This window comes from Folsomia candida, unplaced genomic scaffold, assembly GCF_002217175.1.
Source record: "Folsomia candida strain VU population unplaced genomic scaffold, ASM221717v1 Fcan01_Sc001, whole genome shotgun sequence".
Lineage (NCBI taxonomy): Eukaryota > Metazoa > Arthropoda > Collembola > Entomobryomorpha > Isotomidae > Folsomia > Folsomia candida.
The window spans coordinates 1857175-1884471 of NW_019091193.1; the positions used below are offsets into that span (position 1 = coordinate 1857175).

The 27297-nt window shown below is 38.5% G+C and overlaps 4 protein-coding genes across 7 annotated transcripts; 2 read left to right on the top strand and 2 right to left on the bottom strand.

Annotated features, from left to right (window-relative positions):
* Positions 1-246: 246 nt before the first annotated feature.
* LOC118433950 lies at positions 247-1560 on the bottom strand. The gene is made up of 3 exons (XM_035846480.1): positions 593-1560; positions 303-520; positions 247-255 (listed from the first exon to the last, which is right to left on the bottom strand). Exons 1-3 carry the CDS (start codon positions 870-872, stop codon positions 247-249), a joined length of 507 nt encoding a protein of 168 aa, XP_035702373.1. The 5' UTR covers positions 873-1560.
* A 17513-nt stretch (positions 1561-19073) lies between these two features.
* LOC110863289 (gastrula zinc finger protein XlCGF58.1) lies at positions 19074-22274 on the top strand. Of its 3 annotated transcripts, none has more exons than XM_035858960.1 (7): positions 19074-19273; positions 19406-19779; positions 19852-20116; positions 20238-20915; positions 20978-21277; positions 21350-21428; positions 21557-22274. In XM_035858960.1, exons 2-7 carry the CDS (start codon positions 19413-19415, stop codon positions 21971-21973), a joined length of 2106 nt encoding a protein of 701 aa, XP_035714853.1. In that variant the 5' UTR covers positions 19074-19273; positions 19406-19412; the 3' UTR covers positions 21974-22274. The 3 variants fall into 3 exon arrangements, with proteins under 3 accessions (XP_035714853.1, XP_021968248.1, XP_035714859.1); XM_022112556.2 differs by having other exon boundaries at positions 19855-20116; XM_035858966.1 differs by having other exon boundaries at positions 19074-19238.
* A 263-nt stretch (positions 22275-22537) lies between these two features.
* On the bottom strand, positions 22538-23968 carry LOC110863290. Of its 2 annotated transcripts, XM_022112559.2 has the most exons (3): positions 23845-23968; positions 23524-23700; positions 22538-23021 (listed from the first exon to the last, which is right to left on the bottom strand). In XM_022112559.2, exons 2-3 carry the CDS (start codon positions 23626-23628, stop codon positions 22620-22622), a joined length of 507 nt encoding a protein of 168 aa, XP_021968251.1. In that variant the 5' UTR covers positions 23629-23700; positions 23845-23968; the 3' UTR covers positions 22538-22619. The 2 variants fall into 2 exon arrangements, with proteins under 2 accessions (XP_021968251.1, XP_021968250.1); XM_022112558.2 differs by lacking the exon at positions 23845-23968 and having other exon boundaries at positions 23524-23836.
* An 827-nt stretch (positions 23969-24795) lies between these two features.
* On the top strand, positions 24796-27071 carry LOC118434041. Its single transcript, XM_035846721.1, has 2 exons — positions 24796-25430; positions 25568-27071. Exons 1-2 carry the CDS (start codon positions 25104-25106, stop codon positions 26750-26752), a joined length of 1512 nt encoding a protein of 503 aa, XP_035702614.1. The 5' UTR covers positions 24796-25103; the 3' UTR covers positions 26753-27071.
* The last annotated feature ends 226 nt before the right edge of the window (positions 27072-27297 follow it).

The window sequence follows — 27297 nt, forward strand, 5'->3', positions numbered from 1 at the left end:
ACAATTTGGATCAACATTATTTAAGAAATATGTTTTTATTGTACCAGCAGTTTTTTATGGGAATCGGATGATTTCAGCCAATCCTCAAAAGCCACGAGTTCCAATCTCCCAGCGATCGGCAAAGGTGGTATAATAGAATAATCTGGGAGCAAATTGCCACCTTGTGAATTTGCACGCAACGTGTGAATGGCAGCTTTAATTTCCCTTATATCTTCTGCTTGTCTCTCTAATAACTCGAAACTTTTTTCATGAATCCTAAACAGCATCAAATTAATAAAATAAGTTGCAATAAGTGTAATAGCCATAAATATAGAAATATAATATGTATAACATATTAACAAAAACATGCCTTCAATTAGAGACTTGATGTCAGCTGTATCCGCTGCCGTCGCCAAAAATAACTTAGGATCCTGTTCAACATCAAAATCCTCTTGAACGATAACAGGTTGAGGAATTTCTGGAACGACTGCTACCTGCTGATTATTCTCATCTGGAGGGTGGGGCTGGTCGCCGGTAGATTCTTGACAACAAAACAAGTTAAATATATAAATGTTAAGAAATATAAAAATAGAAGTTAACCCAGTTAACTTACCGATCGTAATGTCAAATTGATCCTCACTGATTTGCGTTGTGGGAGGAGCAAGGAATAAACTATTATCCAGATCCAATTCAGAATCACTACTTGAATCACGGCTCTCAATTACGACATCCTTCTTTTTCTGGACCCTGCGTCCACGTCGGATTCCAATGTCGTCCTCCTGGCTACTTTCAATGTTTGAGGTATCCTCAGCTTGTTTTAGCTTCAAACAGGCGTCGTGAAATGAACCTAATAATAATAGTAAATTATCACAGGCCATACATTGAACCGACATTTTATTATACAACAAAAGATGTTTCTAAATCTTACCATAACTTCCTAGAATTTTTTCAAAAGTGTGAGAAGTCCAGGATGGCAGCGGAACAATTTCGCACTTTTTCACCATAGTCTTTAAGGCAGATCCTTTACAAGGTGGCCAAAATACTTCTTTCTGGTCTTCTTCGATCCATATTATTGGGACAATCTCAACTAACTTTGTCCCTGAGGAATCGAATTGGACTATGGAATATTTTTTTGCCTTGTCAATTTGGGATGACATGAAGATTTATTTTTTAATTTGGAAGGACAAGAAATAAGTGTGACTCGATGAGCACAATGTGATGGTGTGGACTGACTTGAGAATCGCGGAAGCATGGCACTTGGATGGGGAAATGGTGGATTTTACGTTGAGAAATCTTAAATTATGCAACGGTCGCAAAGCCGTTGAAAAATTTTCAATTATGCGACGGTGGAAAAGGCGTTGAAAAATTTTCAATTATGCGACGGTGGAAAAGGCGTTGAAAAAGTAGTTAAACTGACCTAAAATAATATGGTCGTATTGTCTTATAATATGATGGTCGAATCAACTGCTAAAAGTGGTCGCAAAATTTTCGTCGCATTAGTCGACGTCTCTCCGACGTCGTTTAGCCGTATGAAAACCCGACGGTCGGGTTGCTCATTTTTCGACCATTTGGCGACCAATTTTTGCGGATGGGGAATTTACTCGAGGTTGAGCAAAATTGCCACCAAAGCAACAAGTTGGATAGACGTTACTAAAAATTTAATAAAATTTACCAACTTTTGCTTATTAGTCGTGCAATCCCGGGCGAATTTTATCCAACAATTGAATTGGTGCTAATTTTACTCAACTTTTTTTACAGTATACGTACAGTTTCCATAAGCGGAATTAAATCACGAAATGTTAAATGTCAAATTGCAACGAAATTCTATAGTACATAATTTACTCAAATCTAAAGTTTAAACCAGAAATGCTCTGAAACTGCCGTGAAATGCTGTCCTAACAATAACTTTGTAATTGTGATTTTATGCTTTAGCCTTTTACCTAGAGGTGAGCGCGGGTCCAAATTTTAAAAACTCGACCCGAACCGTACCCGAAAATTTCCAAAAACAAAAACCCGAACCAACCCGAACCCGCGGGTAACAAAACCCGAACAGAACGGAACCCGAAAATCATGAAAATGTAAAACCCGACCCGAACCCGACCCGAACCCGAAACCGAAATTTTGTAATGACCATGTAAATATTATAACATGTCAAAATATTAATATCAAATGTTAATGTCACATTTGTGATAAAAATCAACGATGATTTTCTAATAATAAATCCTATTGGAGTTTTACTCCTAAATTTAAAACCGTGTAATAATTAATAAAGACTCAAACCTTTTGTCAAATATGAAAAGTTAATAATTTCCAACAAAAAACTGTTAAAAAGTTAATACGCTTACAATAAAGTAATTCTTACACAAACAAATTAAATAATCAAATGCAGTTAAATAATGTGCAAATATATTTATGCACATACAGTATTTGCAATATAAGTACACAATATAAGCAGAACATAAGGACACAAGTACAAACATAAGTATGTGCCGCCAAATTAAACAAATTTAGGGTTTTCGGGTTTTTAGGGCCCGAGCCCGAAAACTCTTTTTAAAACCCAAACCGACCCGAAACCGTTATCGTTGAAACCCGCCCGACCCGAACCCGTTCGGGTTCGGGTTCGGGTCGGGTTTACAGGGTTGGACCCGAACCCGCGCTCACCTCTACTTTTACCCTTAAAAGCGATAAAATCGTTTTACAATTCGTCTGGCTTATCAAATTGTAAAGTTAAAGTTTAAAGATTTCAAACCTGCGATAAAATTGTTTATTCATTTATCCTAAGAGCAATATTAATGATATTAATATTGCATATTAATATAGCAATATTAATTTTTAATGTATCCATGAATATTATGTCATTGAAATTTCCAAAAATTCAAACAACGTTGTAGTATCTCTGTTTTCTTTTTTCAAACTAATTTATGCCTGATGATGATCCGCTGTAAGCGATCGAAAGCTCGCAATAATCAATAAAATCAAGTCAAAATGTCCTCAAATAGTACCGTCCAAACCAATTTAAATAATACTCGAGGATGGAAGTTATTAAACAACAAACTACAAAAGCTCAACGGTGGGGCTATAATAAAGAAAGTTAGAAAACTGGAAAGGATGTACAAACAACAAGCTCGAACACAAAATAATACGGTGTTTCTACATAAATGCAGGACATTCGATATAATACCAAAAGGATTACAGCTTAACTGCATATGCATTACAACAACAATATGGAAAAAACAAGATGCTTCAACGACTCCAAGAAGAAACGGAAAGGAAACTTATGAAAACAACACTCAGGATAAATTATCAACATTTGAATAATCTTGACAATGAGATCAAAACTTTGAGAAGTGAAATACGACGAGATATTACCACATTATTGGAATTGGATATGCAAATTACTCAAGGACTCAACAGTAAGCTATTCCTGTCAGATCAAACAAAAACATATCCAAAAATTCACTAATCTCACGAACAAAAAAATTGCGACTTTACCTGTCCCCGCACGTCAAGAAGAGGAGACACTGAAGAAAACAATTCATAATTTTTCTTCTCATCCTCTATCAAATGACGAAGAAAAATTACTTCAACTCGGACTAAACTACTCTCTCCCAGTGAAAGACTTACGTATCCCACTAATAGATTCAGCAGCAGCCATAGAACTAAAAATGAACTATGATTTAGAATTAACAGATCAAACAAAGGATCAAGTTCGAGACGGCATCACCCAAATCATGAAGTCCCATATTAATAAGAAAAACTACCTCAACAAATGGGACAACTGGATACAAACGTCAATTAAATCATTAACAAATTCACAAAACATATGCATATGTAAAGCAGATAAGGGGAATTCGGTAGTAATAATGGATAAAGCAGATTACCAACAAAAAATGGAAAATATAATTCAAGAGGGCCCGTATAATGAATTAATAGCTGATCCCACCCAAGATTTTGCAAAGGAAATTGAGACGAGATGCAAAAAATTACTAGAAGAGGAGAAAATCACAAAAATGGAATATGACAAACTAAACATAAAAAATACGAGAGCACCAATCTTATACGGAGCACTAAAGGTTCACAAAGAGAATGTACCTTTACGCCCAATAGTTGACTTCCGACAATCTCCAACATACCAAGTAGCTTCTTATCTATCAAATATTTTGAAGAAATTGAGCAATAATCACGTTTACACCATCAAGAATTCTGCAGAATTTATTTCCGAAATAAAAAACCTGAAAATTCGACCAGGGGACACAAAGGTCTCATTTGATGTGGTGTCACTATTTACAAAGGTACCCATAGAAGAAAGTTTGAATTACATCAAAAAACTTCTAAACGAAAAAAATGATGGATCTTGGACCAAATTGACAAATGAAGATATTATGGACCTACTAGAAATATGCCTCTCATCGACGTATTTCAAATATGACGGAAAATTCTACCACCAAACAGAGGGAACAGCCATGGGTTCCCCATCTCAGCAATTGTAGCAGAACTCTATCTGCAAAGCTTAGAACACAAACTAGTCACCAGGAACAAGTTCATCATCTTTTGGAGGAGATACGTTGACGACATTTTTGCAATTATTAGAAAAAGAAAATTGGAAGCTGTCCTCAATCAAATCAATGGATTTCACCATGCCATAAAATTCACAGTAGAAAAAGAAGAAAATGGCAAAATAGCATTTCTAGACGTGATGCTCTACGAAAAACCAGACCGAAGCTTAGGCCATCACATTTTCAGAAAAGCAACACACACCAATAAATACTTAAATTTCCATTCCTTCCACCCACCTGCACACAAAATTGGAGTAGTTGATACGCTGCTGACAAGAGCGTTCAAACTCTCAGACAAAGATCATCTCAACAACGAAATAGAATACACCATCAAAATACTCACAAAGAATGACTACCCAGAATCTATGATTCGATACCGCTTGAAGAAAGTCAAACGAAAAATTAACGCAGGACAAAACCAAGACACCAAACAACTACAAAAACGGATTATTTTACCTTGGGCAGGAAACGTCACAACCAAAATTGCACGATATTTACAAAGAAAATTAGAAGTAGAAATTGGCTATTATCCTGGACCTAAGCTATTCACAATGATATGCAATACAAAAGAAAAAATCAAGAAAACTCAATGCGGCGTGTACTCCATCAAATGCAATGACTGTCCTGCCAAATACATAGGGGAAACCGAAAGAGACTTCAAAACAAGAATATCTGAACATGAAAATGCCATTAGAAATGAAGCAACAACAATTTCACCCGTTGCGAAACATATGATTGAACAAAATCATCAACTAGACCCCAATTCCCACAAACTCATACTTAAGGAACCCAGGAAATTTTACAGAAAATTCAAGGAAGGATTATTCATCAGAAACATAAAAAAAGAAGAAAGGATGAATATATCAAAAGGAATGCCCATAAACTCTATCTGGTCCACAACACTAATTAATTTTTTAATGTATCCATGAATATTATGTCATTGAAATTTCCAAAAATTCAAACAACGTTGTAGTATCTCTGTTTTCTTTTTTCAAACTAATTTATGCCTGATGATGATCCGCTGTAAGCGATCGACAGCTCGCAATAATCAATAAAATCAAGTCAAAATGTCCTCAAATAGTACCGTCCAAACCAATTTAAATATTAATTTCAATGAGAAATTTAGTGAAATGCTAAATTTCAAATTATTATTTACACTAACATTTTTGAATTTTTTTACTCACCACTTGCGAGTTTATTGTCCACGATGGTCAGCATGTTGAACCTCTCCATGACCTTCTTGTCCTTCAATCGTTCCAAGAACGGCTCGGAGTGCAGTCCGCCAAATCCAACGATCACCTCCTTCTCGGCTGGAGACCATTTTAAGAAGGTGCAACCATTCAAAATAACTTTGAAGTCGATGTTCACGTCGTCGTTTCTGTTCTCCTTGAAAAATAAAAACAAATGCTTCTCAACGTTATAATTTTTCCGCAGGAGAAGAATCGCATTGGGTTTTGATATCAGTTTGGGAGGAATTTGCAAGTCCAACTCTAGGTTTGTCAAATGGGGGAGCGAAACGCGCGAAATACTTTTTCCCCGGGGCTGCGCATCCGCTTCTACGGTGTATCGAAGTTTGGTCGTAGTTTTCGGAATTTGTCCAGCTTTTTCCAGCATTTCAAGCCAAGTTTGGGAAACCAGGTTGACAGCTTGGTCTTCATTTTCAAGCTGAACCATGAAATCTTCGCGGATGATAGAGTCGTCGACGAAATTAATGAGTGGCGTTGTACTGCGGGAGGTATCGGAGAGCATCGGAGATTCCAATTTGACAATGCTATAATCAATGTCGATGTCATCATTCGTTTGATAGACGCCCTCCATCTCCTCGTCCTCGTCTTGCTGACTGATTGCAGGTGCACGAGGTCTGGAAATGAAGCGACAGGTGCCCAAATTATACTCGGGGGAAAGGAGTGCGATTAACATAATGTATTTTCGAAAGTATTTTGTATTTTGAAGTTAAAATACATTTTTCTAATTGTAAAATACAAAATACAATTGTCTATAATGGTTCAAAATACATTTGTATTTTCAAAATACAATTGCATTTAAAATACATGTATTTTGACCATCCCTGGGAACCGAGAACCGGAATTGAAGAACCGAAACAGAACCGAACTTTTTTTAACTGGAACCGAACCGGAACCGGCCAGAACCGTGATCGAACCGGCGGTTCGGATCAAACCGGTCGTGTTATCAATGTGCAATAAACAAGAAACAATTCTAATTGACGTTTTTTTGATGAAATTTCACATACAAGTCAATAACTTATCTATATTTAAACAAGCAAATTCTAATGTCAACGGCAAAACCAGTTATTGAAGTTAGAAAACAATTCCAAGTTTGGGATGTAACCAAGTCAAAATTCCATTTTGGAAACTTTGGGGGTGTAACCACGTCAAAATTCCATTCTGGAAACGTTGCGGGGTGTAACTACGTCAAAATTCCATTCTGCAAACGCAATTTCATTTCGGGAACTTTGGGGGTGTAACCAAGTCAAAATTTCACTTCGAGAACTTTGGGGGTGTAGCCAAGTCAAAATTTCATTTCGGGAACTTTGGGGTGTAACCAAGTCAAAATTCCATTTTGGAAGCTTGGGGGGTGTGACCAAGTCAAAAATTCATTTTGGAAACGTTGGGGGTGTAACTAATACAAAATTTCATTTTGGAAACTTTTGGGGTGAAAAGTTTCATTTGGAAACTAGGAGGTGTAGTTCGGGAAATTCGGAAAAGCTTCGCTAATTGATTTATGTATGAGGTTCGGTTCACCTCGAACCGGCCGGTTCTCAAAGACTTGGAACCGGAACCGAACCGCTAATAAAAGTTTCGGTTCGGTTCGGTTTTCAATATAAACCGGAACCGAACCGGAGCCATCGGTTCCGGTTGGGTTCTATGAGAACCGAGAACCGTTGCGACCACTACATGTTTCCAATCGGTTTAAAATGGGAAAAGTTAAAGCGTAAAAGTCACAGAAAGGTCAACAAAATGTCAAACTTTATACATACATACGTACGGCATAAATGCTGAAAACACTTGGAGAAGCTGTAATTTTTTTTAATCTACCTGGGAACACTTACTTTATCCAAAATATTTAATATCAAATTGCTTTTTATAAATGTTTTGGTTTCACACCTATGTTACGTGCGCTTAACGGTTCATTTGTAAAATATTATACGATAGGATACGAAGACATTAGTGATTACTGGTTTTGAATATATCTAATAAGAATTTGTTAAGAAATAAATACACACAATCATATTTATCAATATTAAAAAAACTTTTAGTAGGTTCCATATTTTGTTGTTTACAACTCACTAACCTTCTACAATGCCTTGACCAGTCTAGCAATCCTTCTTCAATATTTGGAGATGGAGCAGGATCATCTTGCATCTGGTAATCCACTGCATCGTCGATCACAGCGTCCTCGGGTAGATGGGGATAAAGCTGCTACAACAACAAATAACACCCATGCAGCAACAATTTGCAATTCAATATAATAATTGATTGGGTAAATTTAAACTTTTAAACTTTAGTTCTCACCTGCTGACCAATATCAATTTCAGGCTCCTTATAATTCTCATCGTTGCTGATCGGCTCGCGATGGTCCGGACGAGCGCGTCGGATCATTAATGGGACCATGGATTCTCGGTTGAAGTGAGGAAGGGGGACAATTTCGTCAATGTTGTCGTCCTCCTTCAGATTGACCGAGTTCAAGAGGTCCTTCTTCCTCTCTTCACTTTTCTTGGCCCGCGTCGTCTTCAATAGCTCTGGGTAGAGAAGGAGTTCCGCTCTGGGACGAGAGAATTGGGGCTCTGGGCGAGGAATGGCCTGTCCCGTGATCCTCCTCTTCAAATTAGTGTAATGCACTTGTTTGATGTGTTTCTTGTATTGCATAGCCTGTCCTCTTTGCAATTTAATTATAGGGAGCGGTTGTCGCAGCATCTCCACGTCATCCGGGTCGTAGTCTTCCGGATTTTGCTTCAGCATCTTGTGGATGAGTCGAACCATGTCCCTCCTCTTGAAATTATTCTCCAGATGACCCGTACGATACGCAGCAGTTGGAATCTCATTTGGAGCTGGTTCGTTCCGGTTGTCGTTTCTCATGGCCTCCATCGCAGCCTGACGAGATGTGCAGGGTTGGGGGGAAGCTCGACTACCTGAGGACGATGTCGGAGGAGAACAGTGTGCATTTAGTATTCCACTTTCTATAAAAAGAAACACAGGATGTATGAAGTATAAGATTGAAATGTGCATCATATATATATTTTATAAAATCTTAAATAATCGCTAAATTTGCTTAAAAGTTACTCACTTTGAGATTTTTGTCTCTTACAGAGGTCGATATCTATTTTGGATGAGCCGAAGGATCGACATCTGCTAGATTCTCATCACGAGATCCCTTATCTTGGTTCGGCGTAAGCTTGCTCATAATATCAGAGGCTGCTTGGCGAACTATAAACACCAGGGGGGAAGGTGGAGGCCGGGAGGACGATGACGGACGTGGAGAATATCGTGGTGGTGGCGATGATGATGATGTTGATGACGACGGATGGGTAACACTTACAATTGGCTCATCATCTGTAAATAAAAACAACACAATGTCAGATATAAACATGTGTGTATTTTAAGAGATTTTAAGAAATTTTCAATATTTTCGAATATTTCCTGAAAAGGGCATGGCTTGAAAAAATTCAAAATTCCAAAAAAGTTCAGATTGATATCAGATATGATAAAGCAACTATTTGGGATCATAAATATGTAACTATTATGAAAATCCGAACAAAATTGGATATTTGGCAAATTTTTTAGTGCAGCTAGTTTGGCATCGGGCACGCCTTCAAAGGGGTGTGACGGGCGTAAATTGGGCCATGGCATCAAACCGCTTCACACTTTTTACTTTTAGAGGGGGTACTACCATATATCCAAAGGACATCAAGATCTGTCATTATCAGGTTGGCGTACTCTCCTCCTTAGTAAGCAATTTACAATTAGTTCAAACATGATTTTTAAGTAGTTAATTTAATTGGATTGCTTAATTACATAACGTCACGGGCATAACGTAACTTTAATATATGAAATGATTGGGATAATTTGTCAAATTTGACAAATTTGTCGCTAAATCCCATAACCAGTTTTCTGTTCGGAAAGTTTTGTATTAACTTGTTGCATTTCGAGTTGTTTCGAGATTTCGCTATAGCGAAATAGCAGCATATGTATACATATGCTGCTAATTGCTACTACTGGAAGAATACTAATTTAAATGAGGGTGATTATTTTAAATTTATTGGTATGCATTTACGATAAAATATCATCAAAAAAAGTCGGATTGGGTGATAGCCACATTATTTATGTCACATACTGCGTGAACGGTCCCAGTAACGCAATCACCACCACCACAATCGGTAGGGGATTGATTCACCAGAGTCACAGCGTAGCACTGGAGAGCGGCGTCCGGGCAATTTGACTTCACCGCAAAACTGGTCTCTTCTCACCCCCCACACGACACAACATTAATTTATTTCAACAATGTTGTAATACAGTCTGATGACAGGTAAGATCATCTCTTCTTAGTACATGCGTATGTGTAGTTAATGTGTGTAACATGCATAACTGCAAGGTATACACTAATTGTCAGAGTCCGGCTATGTGTATATTTTACAAATTTTCAATAACAACCCGTTTGAAAGTTTGGGATCTTGCATGTTTCACGGTTCTGATTCGTATAAACATATTCTTACATATTTCGCCGATTTCTACAAAATATATACGTTTCTAGACATATCTTTTTTATAAATTCTCAATAAATACATTTATTTTGTTCGGTCATGGTTGAGTTGTGACACCAGAGCCTATGGAAATGTTGTTGGCTTGTCCCTTTGAAATATACAAGGTTTGTGTTCGCTATACATATAAATTGAATTTGAAATAATTTCAAATGAATTAAAAATATGTTTTTGTTAATTTTTGCCTACACTCGAACCATGATGGACGTGATCAAGAATCCACTTGTGAACCTAACCAAAAAATCTCCACTTGTCCTCCCGATTATGCCTCTAGGATAATATTTCGTCAACATTTTTCTTGATGAAGAATACAATAACATATTAATCTATCGATTTGTCAAGCGAAATTTTGAAAAAATATGATCCTAGAGGCATAATCGACCCCAAAAGGTGATGTGTTTAATGCTAAAAAACTCCACTTGCCTGTCCATCTTATGCCTCTAGGATCATATTTTGTCAAAATTTCTCTTGATGAAGAATACAACAACATATTAATCTATCCATTCGTCAAGAGAAATTTTGAAAAAATATTATCCTAGAGGCATAACTGGGCGGACGTGTCGAGATTTTTTAATTTAATTGGACCAAATTGCAGGGTGGAGCATGCGGGATAGATGCGAAATTCAGGCGGATAGAATGAAAATGTGGAATACTTTTCTAGTGAGTTGAGGCAGAGTCTAATTGTGGGGTCTCGAGCCGACAAGAATAAAATTATGATGTGACCGGGAAAACTATAAATGGATTATATTCAAACTAATTTATTAAAATTAAGATTGTTGTTTCCGGGTTTGACATGAATCTGAAGGATATTGTTAATCGTTAGGTTAGGTTAGTTTTGACTTTTATAAAATCTTATGTGACTCCATTTTTAAAGAGATTCGATGAGTTTTTGTTGACTTTAATCCATTTGCATAGTGAACAACTTGTTCGTCCCATTTTAAGACGTCATGATGCATATTGGCGTGAATTTGTCGCAAAGTGTCATTTGTATCTCCAAACCAAAAGCCACAAAGAGGGCAAATTTGGTGGGTCTTGAGTTGTTGGGGATGAAGAAGGTCAGCCTCTGGTACTACCTTGAATTGTCTTGAATCAAATATTTTCTTGTTGCGACACAGTTGACATTGCAGATCCGTCGTTGCTTTTACTCCATTTTGCCATTTAACTGAATCTTTGTCGACAAGTACTGACATCATCATGCACATGAATTTCTTGTTATGGAACCTGAAGTGAGCACGAGAACATTGTTTGGTTGTCTCCAGTGTAGTCACATTCTGCAGGATGATTGGTTGACTAGTACGAAGATGACCTGCAAATTGATTTTGCATTCTACTTTATATAACCTGAGGAACGTGTGAATTACAAATTGATAGTAATTTACTTACATTCAAGTAGAGTTTTGAACCGATATGCAATGTAGCCAGAACTTGAGATCAGGGAAGGGTGTCTTCTTAAATGGGCTAGTACAAGAAGACAAGCCGGTGCCAACCATGTTGTGTAAGTCGCCATTTTTTGAGCCTTTGTGAATTTACGTAACTTGATACCAGCCTCGTTAGCCTCTTGAAGATAGCGTTGCGCAGTCGCCTCGAGCGATTCTGAACTTATTTTTCATATCATCAAACCGAAGCGTATATTAAATGTGGGTTGAAATGATTTCTCTGAAGGTCTAATTTGCGCATACCACTAAGGTTAACTCGAAACTCGGGTGAATTGTCGAAATCCTCTCCGTCCTGGTAGTAGATTTCTCCACAAAAAGGAGTTGGTCTGTGGAATTCAGAGTGAGTCGTCCTGGCTTCTTCGATGAAACCTGAGACATCCTTCCCACAAACATCGCACGACACCTTTTCTTTTTCGTATCATTTACCACTGTGAAATAGGTTGTAATGCGATTGGACTATTGTTACAGCGGTAGGTTTTTGAGATTCGACAGGGTTTGGAGGACAGAGACAACAATTCAAACGTGTTGTTCGTCTTTTTGTTTTCCAATGCAAGGCAAAAATATTTGTAGTTGGCGTTTCAGGCTCCAAACTCAGCTGTGTGTCTTGGTCATAAAATGTTAATAGCCATGCGAGTTGACGATCATTTTGAAAGAGAAGGCCTTTGGGATGTCGAAAGAAATTGGGGCAAACCGAAAGAGAAGGTGGCAGTTTTGGTAAATGATCTTGAAAGTACTCTACGTAAATTTAAGTATTCACGCTATAAATTTGTCTTGAATTCGATTAAAAAGATTATGATTATTACCTTCTAACAGCTGCATAAACTGATTCGCCATTATCGGCCACATAGCTGTGTTGCCAATGTTGTGAGGTTGCATCATTGCGGCAAGTACATTAGACACCCCAATTTCAAAGGCTATCAAATTTACGCCTCGTTGACCAACGTTTGTAGAGTATTCAGGTCCAAGGGTTGACGGGACCATGGAAAGTCAGCAGGAGTCGGTCGTATATTTCTCCAGGCGTTGAGTACTTGTTAACCTTTGTCGTGCTGTCAATATTTCCCATCAATCTGCTAAAAGCTTGAACAATTCCTCCCGTTGGGCTAAGCTGTTCTGCCCTCGGAGTGGATGTGCCACTCGCGTTATCAACGTCGTGAGAAATTGTGAGTGATAGCGTTGGCTTCAACTTTTTTGGAGTAGGTCGACATAAAGGGCTTGCAGGACCTTGCTGTAATGAAGGATCCAAGGCAGACTGGAGTCTCACATTCCCTGCATCCTTTCTGCCAACGCCTTTGACGACAATAATTTTTTCCTCCAACCAGGCCAGATCAACAGCTTCGTTTACCTCCTTCATATTCACATGAATCAAGTTTGTCTCTCAAATGTATGTACATGTTAAATGATATAGAACTCTACCGTCCATTCATCATGACCATCTTCGGGAAAAATGTGATGAGGAGATTTACGGGAAACAAATCGCGCCCACATTTTCTTGCACAGGTGCTCCAGATCTGATACGAACTGTTTCACGTCATACAAAGGCGACTCAAATTTCCGAACGTTTATCAGTTCTCGCAGTTCTTCCAAACTACGTAAAATTTTTTTTTACAAGTTAACCTTTTATGTACGCATGTATGAAAATTAAATTAACAACTAACGCTTGAGGATGGTTGCCAAGCCAGATGGCTCTCTCTTCATATTCTTCGGGAGTTGAAATTATCAGCACGGGAAGCTGAAGAACATGGAGAAGTGAGGTGGATACTCGGCTATGAAAAGTTTGACCTGTCAGCGTCAGCACTGGAATTCCCGGCTAAAGAGCGTCAAGGGTAGTGGTATGGCCATTACATATCCACGGGTCAAGAAACAAGTCCACCAACAGCCCACGACGGATGTGTTCTTCATTTCTGCACGAGTCAGCAAAAATAATTCGATCTTTCATGTCACCAAATTTGAGTAAATTTTCTCTATATTTAGTTTGTTTTGAATTATAGGAGATCCATAGTACTGCGGTGGGAATTTCTCCAAAATCTAGTACACAAAAATGCATGTAAAGTGTCAGGATATAATGAATAGTTTATATTCAGCCAGGCTACCTTCATCCAGCACATCCACATTTCCTTTGTGTACTTGAACATGGAGTTGAAACAGGCCAGGACCAATTTATTTTCGGGAAGACCATAGTGTTTCCGACTCATTATAATGATTGTGTCACTCTGTTTGTCCAACATGCTGTGCTTCATTTTGCTCCCATTCAGCAAAACGCGTCCTCCAAAGCGAAATGACAAATTTCCCGAGTCAACAAGTTCCTGCAATGAAGCAATTTGTTGTTGGAGATAAATAATTATTAAATTGCTATACGTAAAATGTAGTGAAACCATTTCAGACTTACTTGAGCGTTTTGGAGACCCGTGTTTGTCATCAATATACTTGGTATTGGATTATCCAACGCCAAGGCAATAAAACGGCCCTATATATAGAACCATGATTTACATTAACTAGCAGTATATAATTTTTGTTATACGTAATGCATACTTTGTGACGGAGTCTTTTGTTGTGCCGCAAAAATGGATACATGGCCGCATGTGACCCAATATAACATGACTTGGGATGATATGCTACTTTTTCCATGAAGCAGTCAACGTTGTCCAATGGAACGACTCTCTCATCCGCTAAAATGTAGTCCATGTTGTACCTCCGGGATATCCGAACATGGTGATGGATACTGGGCGATGTCGCAAGACGCTTAGTATGTTCCCACTCATATTTCCATTCAGGTCGATCACAATTTGACAATTATCGGTTTGAATTTTTTTGCCCCTTGCCTTGTCATCCCATATCTACGTACCACAATAAGTCAATTAGCACAAACAAACCTATAGGTTGCTCTGAAATTACGTACGAAAACCTACCGGTGGAATAGATTCGAACTCGTCACTTCCTTGTTGAACATACCTGTGCAAGTGAATCTCACCTCACTCAACTTCACTCATTTCCACCTCGAGCCAAATTGCCCTTCACTCCCCTCATTCGCGTGAAGGAAGGCTGAGTGAGGCTTCACTCACTGATTAATCCCATTCTCACTCCTTCACTCCCTCACTCCTTATATTTCACTCATTCCCCTCACTCAGCTATTTTCCTCACTCTTTCTTTCAGTCCCTCGAGTCATCATAATTAAAGTATTTTGGCGCCATCTAGTGGGGTAACGTGAGACTGGAGTGGGGCAATGTGAGATTCGACTGGGGCAATGTGAGACTGGGCTGGGGGTAATGTGAGACTGGGTTGGGGTAACGTGACACTGAGTTGGAGCAGCGTGAGATTGGACTGGGGCAGGTGAAAATTGCATGGGGTAATATGAGACCGTACTATGTTAATATTGCGACGCTTATTTGAGTACGTAAACTAATTATCTACCCTATATTCCTTCACCCGGAGGAGAAGGAGTGAGAGAGATGAAGGAGATGAAGCCTTCATCTCATTCACCCTTCATTCCACTCATTTCTCATTTGGGCCTCCCTCACTCACCTTCACTCATTCGATCAAACTTTTCAACTCCCTCACTCAGCTTCACTCTCCTTCACTCCCTCATCGTGAATGAAGCTTCAATTTGCAAAAATTGAGTGAAGCTGCACAGGTATGTTGTTGAATAATGTTTCTGAATTGTCATCATCCCCATCCAAATCAACAGGATGACCAGAATCATAACAAACCACTTTGAAGTCCTTTCTGCTGTGTGACCCTGGTACGCTCATCATGAGATGCGAGAGGGCGTGATTTAAAAAAATGAGATCCTACGTATCCCATGCATATTTTGTCCGATTGAAATTCTTTTGGATTGAACTTTTTCCGTGTAGTCACCCATATTTGTGAAAAAGTAAATGTGGCATAAGAATATTGCCCCAGTTTCGATTATGTATGCCATTTAATCTTACCTTTGTTCCATAAAGAAAAGATCCAAGAACTTGAAGTTGTTACACTCAAACGGAGTGAAATCTGCATGAAAAGGCAGAAATTAATCCCAGCCTTCAACATCCCGTCCTTTTAGGTTGCGTCGACTCAAATCGCGGATGACCAATGATTTCTGGAAAGTACAATATGGTTAGGTTATCTGGGTGGCCGCCTTGTGTATCACAGTTTCACAGTTTCGTTATCACATGGCGAAGCTAAGTACTCCTTAAGTTTAACGAATACCAAAGCTTGGAAGTAGGCGTCGGATTTCTCTAAGCTCTGCTCTAAGCTCAGATTGTCGTAGTCGAAATGATCGCTGTCTACTAAAGCGTGTGCTTTACTTAACCTTTTTAAAACAGCTTCGTCGTAATTATAACCCGTCTCCATTGTGGTGTGAATGCACGAAGCTGGCATACCTGATGGGCACAGAAATAAAGTTTCAAAGTTAGAACAGAAGAACATTAATAACTGCATTATGCTGTACATCAAAGATTGTTACCAGAATTAGTAGTCCGTGCTGAAAATATTTAACCTTATCTGGATCAACTTGTTGCGCTACCTTGGCGTGAAAACATATGTCCTAATCATAAAACGGTGCTTGCTGTAGTCGATGGTTGAAATTGATTAAGTTCGGACAGTAAATGGTGACGGGTGAATATTATTTTAATTTTTCCTTAGTGCAAAGAAATTTTTATTTTCTCTGCACGCGAAGTCACCAACAAGTTTATTGTGAATCTTTCCCTATCTGCACTTTATAAACAATGCTCAGCGCGCCATCTTTGTTTGTGTATGTAAACTTGGCTGATTGAGCCTTTGTCTTTCCACTATGTAACACTATTTTGTGATTTGTCTAATAGATACATACATGCACTAATTATACTTGTTCGTGAATTGTCAACATTCGTTAAAAGAATTAACACTTTATTGTCGTCGGAACGTCACATAACATTGTTTCATTAACTGATGTAGCTTAATAAGTGTGCAGTATAATTACCAATTACATGGGTAATTATAACACGCTGCACACTGAGTCAGTGTGCAGTGTAATTGGTAATTAAGGCACACACTGAGTCAGTGTGCGCCATAATTGGTAATTACAGCACACACTGAGTCAGTGTGCAGTGTAATATGCATTGAAATTTGTCATTAAGCTGCACGCTGAGTCAGTGTGCAGTGTAATTGGCAATTAAAGCACACACTGAGTCAGTGTGCGCCATAATTGATAATTACAGCACACACTGATTCAGTGTGCAGTGTAATTGGTAATTTCAATGCATATTAAGGCGCACACTGACTCAGTGTGTGGCGTAAGCTCATTCCATAGCCATTGGCCTTTTAATTATTTTCCTCAAATATAGCAGGGACCGTTGGCGTAGATACGGGGGTAGGATTTAAGTTTGTATTTTTTTGGACGGGTCGTGATTTTTATTTCTCCTGTGCAAAAGACGATACAACTAATTTGACTCGAAACTACTTCAAAATTTAACGTTCCGGATGAAAATGTCCAGATTAGTGGTCGCTGCATCAAGCTTTGGTGTCGTCGGCGCGACAATTGGGGCAAGTGTGACAATGATCGTCAACTCTGGCAACAAGCTGCCTTCCCAGCTTTCAAACTCCTCTCAGACGATGACACGGTCGTCGATTGTGCAAGGAGCTGCAGTGCGCGACAGGGTCGACCGATTCAGTCTGAAACATTTATTGGAGGCGGTTACACATACCTCTAAGGATCGGGCCTATCTCTACACGCGAGCAAAATGGAATGATGCCCTCAGGACGTATCTGGACCTCAAACCCGCTGGGCAATCAGTGAGCTTCCCTGATCCCTCCCAACCATCATATGGGCAAACTAAACGTGTTTCAATTATATTGGATCACTCGACCGGATTCAACAGTCTGTTGGGCAGAAAAAATTTAAATATTCGAGGTCGAAGTATTCAAATTTTCTTGCGCGCCAAAATATTCGGACCGAAAACCGGCGGTCCGGTCCGGTCCTTGAAAAGCTGATCCGAAACTAGACCGAAACTTTCGGTCCGGATTTTGCGGATGGCCCAATCCGGGACCGAACCGTCGGATTTCGGACAGGTCCGGGCCAACCCGAAGCCCATTGAGAACACTAGGTACTTGTATGCTAGGATACGTAGTATTCTAACTATAGAAGGTTTTTTAAACATCCTGAAATTTTTTAACATACATACTGTTGAAAATAGTTTTTAGGATAAAAAATGCTTTTGTCTAATTTTATGACATTCTAGAAAGTTCTATTTAGGTCATGGAAATTTGTTATGTCTTTATGATTTTCCAGCAATAACTTTTCTTTGAATTTGATGTTTTGAATTTTGACTGGACAAGATTTTATTACTTAAATTGAGGCCATTTCCTGCTCATGCCTTTTTCCAGGTAGATTGTCCAGACATTAGTTTTCAGGTAGAAACCTTTAGCATTAAGTACATTCATGTATAAAAGCAAAAACCTCTGCGTAATAAATTGACACTCTTATTTTCACTTTGCACAAAAGTCGTCGTCACTCTGTCTTTCCTTTCAACGATCCGAAAATACATACCTCTGACACATACTGTGGACAATTGTTAGATGATAATGAGGGTTTTCACGTCACCTTCGTAACTGTCGTAAATAGCGTAAATTTACGACATCTACGAAAATTCCATGCTTACGAAGCTTCGTAAATATACGCAAGGTTGAGGCATCTTTTTCTTTCGTAAAAAAATTTTGTAAGCATAAAAAATCATGATATTTCGAACACCATAGTTACCGATGATATTAGGCAAGGAAAAATTAAAAATAATTTTTGCGAAATATTTTTTACGAAGGGTCTTTCACGTCAACCCGTCGTAAATGACGTAAATTTACGAATATTTTTTTACGAATCCACAGTTACGAAGGTCGTGAAAACCCTCAGTAGCATTACATACATGATTTCATATATCATATTATGCAAATAACTAATTCATTGTTCAGGAATTATTGTTGTCAACGCCAGTAATTTTCTCTTTCCAGAATCAAAATTTGCTTAATTATTTTATTAGGTGGTACATTCCGGAAAACTGTAAAGTATTTGTTTGGAAATTTAAAAACTGAATGAAAAAAAATGTGAACGGGTAAAAATGCTTGCGAATTATAGCCGTCGAACAGTTACAAAAGCTTATAAAAACCTAGAAGAACATCAGAATATTTGAGGGTGGGCATTTGCATTGACATTTGAGCAATGCCAACCCAGGCCTAAGGGGCCCTAAGCCGTGGCTGCGCCTATGAGAGTGAAGGTTCATGATTTTTAAGACTTTTCTGTATGGTTTAGATTACAGGTACAGTCTCATGATGAGACTCTCATTCTCATCTCAACATGAGACGAACGCGTTCGTCTCATGTTGAGATGAGAGACGTTCGCTTGGCACGAACTCGATGTCTCATCATCTGGACAGTTTTTATTTCCTTCACTCTAATAACTAACAAATAAAATTTGAAATTGGGTAGTTTTCGAAATAAATTTGGTTTTGGGTTCGTGACTTTGTGCATCAAGATAACCACCACCAAGGTAACCACCCACCAAGATAACATAGTTGAACAACGGTACGCTATTTTGTACATATTAATTGATCTGAATAATTTACAAGTTAGAAAATATATGAATACCGATATAATTTGTATTTCCATTCCAATTTTCAGAAATATATCAGTAATATATTTTTTTTGCCCTTTTAGATTCGACATGGCGAGCAATTTGTGCCTCCTCTGTTTACAACGAGTCGTCGCCGACACGGGAGAACAAAGTGATGGGGAAAAATACAAAAGGAAAATAAAAATCGCCACATTATGCGAATTGTTAGCTCCAACTTCTTCTTATCATGGTCAGTTTGATGACGATGAGGTATGTGGATTCTGTCAGGACTGTTATCCAGTTTTCGGTGAAGTAGAGGAGATTCGCAAACAAATTTCCATCCTGGAGGGTCAAGTCGAACGGAAAATTGTGCAAATTAAGGAAACAATTTCGATTTCTTCGCCTCCTTTGCTGGATGGTAGTGGGGACAGAATAATGGAAATTAGGAATTTTATACTACGAGTGACGCATGGTGCAGGTGAGATTAATATCGTTACATTTGGGTAATTAAAATTTGCATAATTTTAAATACGTATGTTTATAAAATTAGCAGAGATTATCGACCACCATCCCGATAATCTTGTACAGAATGTGTTTCTGGTGAAAGAAGAACATGAAATTGATCTTGGCGACGGCGACCAATTCTACGACGACTATAATTACGAACCTGCTCACTCAGAAGAGGACAATAATGATCCACTTATTGGTGACCACGAAGATGATGATTCAGACTTTTGCATAACTCCATCTTCGCAAAAAAGATCAAAGAAAGAGGGTCGAAAGTTAATTAAAAAGAAATCGTCATCATCATCCCGGTAATACAAATAATCATGTCGTCACTTCTTGGCGATTTGGCGACATATTGGCGAAAGAAAAGCTGCGATTTGTTAATTTGTTGTATTTAGAAATCAATATGCATACTTTATTAATTTGCAGCTCTACAAAAAGGAAATCGGTCCCCGCCCCGGAAGTGAACCCGAAACGTATAAAACGCGAGCCTCGACCAGTCCTCGAACGGATACGATCCTCCACTCGAGTCAAGAAGCCTGTTCTTCCTCCTCCCATCGAAGTTAAGAAAATCCTCAAAGTTTCCCTCGAAAGGCTCGCCCCCATTAAAAAACCCAAAAAACCACGCCCCTACAAATGCACCTTTTGTCCCGCTACATACCCCGTCTCTTTCGCCCTTACTCGTCACTTAGGACTGGCTCATTCCGCGATCCCTTGTCCGATTTGTGATGAAACGTTCCCCACCAGAAACGAGAAGGACGCCCACTTGAAGCTAGCGCACGATAATATCTCCCCTTACCAATGTCCCATCTGCGCCAGAAAGTTTATGCGACCAATTCGACTAGCAGAACACATGCTCTTGAGACATGAAAACGGAGATAAGAAATATTCTTGCGCAAAATGTGATAAGAGTTTCGCACTCGAACAAAATTATGAGAGACATGTGAAACTTCATGAGCTGGATGAAATCAAACCGTTCATCTGCGACGTGTGCGACCACAGATGTGAAAACGAGGAACGGCTCAAGATACACGTGGCCACGCATGAAAAAAGATTTCAATGTAACCAATGCGGAAAAAAATGTGTTACCAGGCATAACTTTGCAAGGTGATGATTTTCATGGAAATCTTGGAGATACATAAGTATTTACATATTTACAATTTTTCCAGACATATGCGCTCCCACACGAACGAAATGCCGTTGAAATGTCCCCACTGCGAGGTCCCGTTTCGCGACAAGATAACCCTGGAGCGCCACATCAGCCGGGTTCACACCAAAAACCAACACATTTGTCACCTCTGCGGTAAAGGGTTTTATCTTCGTGTCGACCTCCAAACCCATATTGCCAGGCACGAGGGGAAAATGCAAGTTAGTTGTGAAACTTGTGGGGAAACGGTGGTGGGTAAGGCTGCTCTTCAAGTACATCAGGTCAAAGTACACGGCGCGGACCCGGTCGTTTGCGATGAGTGGTAAAAAAATGTTTGAAATATGGAGAATTATAATATAATTTTAATTAATTACAACATTAATTTATTCTTTAGTGGGGCTGTGTTTTACGCACAATCAAACTTAAATCGTCACAAGCAGACCCACACGGGGATTAAGCCGTTCAAATGTGATGTAAGATTCCACAAATTAATTGCATATTAAATATTTAGTTGTTAATTGTGTGGCACAATTATTTTGCTTTAATAACGCCACATTTAATTCGTATTTTTCAACTAATTTAATGACTTATACTTTTACAGGTTTGCGACGCTTGTTTCCTGCGGGAACCGTCGCTAAGGGTACATTTGAGGTCACACTCGAACGAGCGCCCCTTCTCCTGCTCCCATTGCGAGAAAGCGTTCAAAACGAGGAGCCAAATGAATGAGCACGTGAAGCGAATCCATACCAACTTTGTGATCCCCACGCCTCACAAGTGCCCCCATTGCGGAAAAGCCTATCCACGTAAGTCTTATCTGGAGGGTCACATTCGTTCCGCCCACACGGGTGAGAGACCCTTCGTTTGTGAAGAGTGTGGAAGTGGCTTCGTGCTCAAGACAATGTTAAATCAGCATCTGAAAGTGTCGCATGGATTGGGAGTGACGACCGAGAAGAAAGAAAGGCTCCCCAGGGCGAAGAGAGGCGACACGGTGGAAATTACTGGGCACGATTCGGAGTGAAGTTTTAGCTGAATTTTGATAATTTTTATATCTATCAGATTAAATATGCGTAGGAAGATAATTTAAAAAATTGTAATTGAGGCTTGTAGTAAAGTTTAGTAGTTAAAATTAGCACTGATGTACACGACTAATTTACAACACGTTTGAATAAGGATCATTTATTTACTGTTGCAATGTGAATTTATATATGAATGTTTGTGTAATTAATTTAAACCCTAATTTGTAACAAATTAAATAAACCCTTGCAACGATTGTAACCAAGGGGTGGGTGTCGTACTCGTACATACCTACGTCACAATGAGTATTATATTGCTGCTAGTCTTTGATATTATTCACATATTTATGTACCAGATATATAGGTATGTACGTATGTAGATGCGTATGTACATATATATATATATATACTTATCTCCATACAATTGCGACCAATACTTGATTACATCAATCGCATGTATGTAATAAATATGTGTATATGACTTTCTGTAGGTGACCTGACAATAATTATGTTCGTGTGTATGTACATATGTACATATTTGCGTTTGTCGGTGGTGTTGCACTACTTTAATGAATTGTTAAACCACGCTCATTCAAGTTCTTTATTGCCATTCTAACAACGATGTCTTAAATCTAGCACTGTCGCCGTAGCCTATTGATCTTTATCCGCATTTGGCATAGTTTTATTTCCTTTGTCATCCTTCGCGTCGACCAAATATCTTCGAGAGACCTCCACAAATCCAAACTTTTCTCCAATCCGGCGCGACGCAGGGTTCGTAAATGCCGCTTGCACAACTTGATAACCCATCTCGCTTATCCAACTAATCGCTCTGCGGAGTAATTCAGTTCCTAACCCATGGCCAGTAAAATCTTGGGAAACACTGAGAATAAATATATCTGCGTAGGTGTCGACCCCGTATCGGTTGTACATATCGACCGAGCCCTCCAGCTCGACAAGGAAAGGGGTCACCTTACTCGTCATGGGGGACAGGGCTGGGGGTAAATTCCAATCCTTATCTTTTGGGCAGGCAGCAATTATCATGACACCAGCGATCTAAATGCATAAAATTATTTCACCAAGGTATTAATTATTCCTCCGTATCATTAAAACGAGGGGTCAAGCTTCGTACAAATCATGATCTTCGTAACGTGATTTTCGATGACAGAATCTCCGTAACCGTCATAACTTATTTTACGGTGCGAAAAATTCTAAGGATGCGAAAGGATAATGAATATGCCTTCATTATGTGAGTGGTGGACTATAAATTATCAGTTAATTACAAGAGGACTAAAGTAATCTATACTTGTAGAAAACTGGTATTAAATCATTACCGAGCGGAATACATAGATATGTACATGAGTGACTCCATCGGCATGACAATAACGAGCATTACGCTTCAGAAATGTTGTGGTAATGGAAAACTTGTTTATCATTCACAGAAAGCTACACCAGTCTGGTATAAAGTTATTACCAAGTTTATACCAGTACAGTGTTTATGTGAGGTTACCAGATTTTTTAACAGTGTACGTAATTTTCCATTGCATGCAAAACTAACCTTTCCACTCTCCTGGTCCACCGCCATAAAAGTTTTTCCGTCCTTTAATCGTGGCAGGATTCGATTGTCGAGATCAGTCACCCTGTCCTTCGTCATGTTTCCCATGATACCTTTTATGGGTTCATCCTTGTAAAAAGTTTCTTTCAAAAATAGCAGCACTTGGGAAAAATGGGTTTCCTGAACGAGTTGGAAATTGAAGTTTTTCCACATCCCGAAAACAGTAAAGGGTTGCATGGTAAAAATAAATATGTTAATTTTGACGAATTTATTAAGTGTTTAAGAGGCGAAGATTATAATCGGACTGGAAATAGTTTTTCTTACTGATATTTGCAAAATGTTCCAGTGCTAAATGATGAAATCATGCAAAATGTTGACACATATTCTATTTACGTGCTGATAAGCGGACACCAAACCAGTCAGTGCTCAAGACAACCTTCACTTGCAACACGGTGGACATAATTATTAATGAGCAACTTTATAAATGAATTGATTAAACCGTGTCGTGTAACATTGCGAAGTTAAGAATCTGCACAAATATGATGGGTATCTAAATAATTTAGTCATTGTGAAGAATTAATTAAAATTGTCATTCAAATTGTACCTTAACTGGTAAAAACCTGCAAAATTAAGGCTTTGCAAGTTTTTGATAAGTGATAAGAGTGACAAAATAATTTCAAATATTTCAAAACAAATATTTCAGAGTGTACTCTGAAATTATAAGTAATTTGCATGCATATGTACATATGGATGACATCACACAATTTTTTTTCAATTCTGAAATTGAAGTAAATAGGCTCAGGATATGAAATCTCTTCATCCTCAAATTGAAATTATCGCATGATAAAAGTTGATTAATGCAGTTAAGTATTTACATGGATGATACATACGTATATTTATGTATCATTTTTATACGTGTGTAAAAGAGATGATGAGATGAGCACGATTTTGTGAAGTCCATTATCCGGGCATCTCTGTGCGTCGATGTTTCGCGAGTCTGAATGTTCACTGTAGTACAATACGGTATGTACATATGTACGTATGTCTGTACCATTACTCTGATTTTGCTTGCTGACCGACCGAAATTGAGTTCGGTAAATAATAAAATCAAGTTGTCAAATTTGATTGATTGATGTGCTTTTATTTTACATACATAATCATTACTAAGTACTTAAATACTGCAAAATTTACAGTATATTTCTCGGAAAATCAACCAACTACTATCATAGAAGCGTAGTGAGCAACTAAACCTGATTTTTTTGCCTGGGCCATTGCGTGCAAAAAGATCCCTGTCCAACTATTTTGCATGCATGTACCCGGGTTCATTTCAGAGTATTATATATGTAAAGCAGTGGAAGGCAGCGTAATCATCAACTTTATAAGATCTACAAGGCAAAAATTAATAACAGTTCATCAACACATAAGTCTTTGCTATTACGAATAATGTACATATGCAAAACTGTTAAATCTGCCAGTTCCATTTTCTGCTTTTCACAGTCAATTTATCAGCTAGCAATCGATCCCAAATGTAAAATGCATTATTTCCTTATCCAAATTTCGATTGAATTGTGAAGACGTAAACCATGAAAACTCTGCTAAATTTTGACACTACAACGTGCATGGTTTTGTGCATTTTCCTCCTCCAATTTACACCCCATTGTAAATGTTCCCGTAAAAATAAAAAACCCACCTCTCCACCAATACTTGACGTGCAAACGACCAGTGAACCAGAAGAAATTGTATCTGAGGCGACCCCCATCCTAGAAAAAATAAGCAAAGTGTCTCTTACAAATCCAGACAGTGTCACATTGCGTCTATTTCGTGGCATCAGTTCGGAAAAAGTGGAAAATTCAAACCCAGACGATAATGGAAAATCTAAAAAGTTCTTTTATCGAGCATTAGCCCGTGAGGTAATTATATTCCTGATTTCTAGATATTTTACAAGATAAAATCTGCAAAGTCTTTGATCAAATGTATGAAGCTAAAATTGATTTATTCGTTTTAAAAATTGATCTTTTTTTATAAAACTTGGAATTTTTCTAAACAGGTATCAAACACCACACTTTTCCTGCAAGGAACCGATTTCAATATTACAAACCCCTCATCAAAATTCCTGGATGGGTCCCCACCCTCCCTTCTGCACACGGTCTACTCCGCCTACAAAAACCATCACAACCTCGTCCTTCGTCCGGACGACGTTTGGCTCGCCATCCTGACCCAATTCTCATATTACGTCAACAAGCACTCGGAAGAACTTCGGCATTTATTCGTCACGTTTGATGGGAAGAAAAAGCTTTGGGTCAATTATACCAACATGCCTTCCGTAGCTATCGTCCCTTTCGATGACATGATTGACAAAATGGTTGACCTTGTCGAGAAAAACGTGAACGCCAACTTGTCCTTGTGGATACTCCCTAATTTTACGACCACCACGCGAAACGACATGGTCACCTCGGGAAGCATTCTTCTGGCCACGGTGCAGAATTATTTCGAGTACAATTTATGGCTCAGCGCGTGCGGAATTCCGCAACTTACGCTTCTTGGAAGGCGGGAAGATTGGATCGACATTCGAGAACGGATCGATAAACTGCCAAATTTTGAAATCAAAGGGGAAAATCTGATGGAAAAGTGGAGCTCACAATTGGGCCTAGTTTTGGACCAGTTCATCAAAGTTAAAACGACGGGGCAAGTTGATCACGAATTTTGGGAAGGTATCGTCCAACATGGCCGATATTGGGCGGTATGTACCGCCAATGACTTTGTGGATGGATGGATCACTGTTTTTGCCCCCTTCAACAGAGATGGGATTTGGATTGGGAAAAATTATAATGGTGGACGGTATAAGGATTATTGTGAAATTAAGGATGACGACAAGGCGACAAGGAGCATGTTGGGCCGAAACGGACGCAAGAAAAATAAGAGTAAAAAACAAAATTTCCGAGAACAAGTTTACAAAGAATATAACAAAGTTTTAAGCAGTCCTTGGAACACTATTCATTTTGAGGAATTGACGACAATCGATGGCCAGGTCAAGTTTCCGCTTAAAATTACTGACGACAATGTAGCCGATGAAAAGGATCGGGAGTATGAAGGGACCGTGCATGCGGGATATATGGGACATTCCGTGGAAGAGGATCAAGTAACGCTGAAGCCGATAATGGGCTGGGTGATCGCGTTGCATGGGAAACGGCCACCTTATTTGGACAGCCTTCAGTTGGGCGGGGATAAATAATTGGAAATTTATATTTACATATATTTATGCAAGTGCTTAAATAATTATATGGATGAACGACAAGGCGGTATACGAATAAATATATACAGTTTTTATAGTTATGGACATAAATCTATTGTCAGGTCAGACAGCATGAAACAAAAATTCTAGTAGTTTCTTTAAAGTGAAATCTGATTATTTCTCAGAAATTTTAGTCATAACATTTATGCAATATTATATTCTGTATTTACCTATGTAATGTACATATTTATACTGTTACAGGGACGATAGCAAGGTTTGGAATATCGCAACAAATAAATAATTTAAATTTACGACTAAATGCATAACAAAAGTTAGTTGCCAAACATGCTTGATTGATTGATAGATGTACTTTTAAACATTAGCAAAATCTGCATACATACAATTTGCTGTGTATTTCTCGGAAAAATAGTGTGCATGAACTGAAGAAATAACCTGTTCCACCTATACATAAATATATACAACACGATGCTTGTCCAACTAAAGTTGCAACAATATCCGTATTCATTTCTCAGTAATAAGATGAA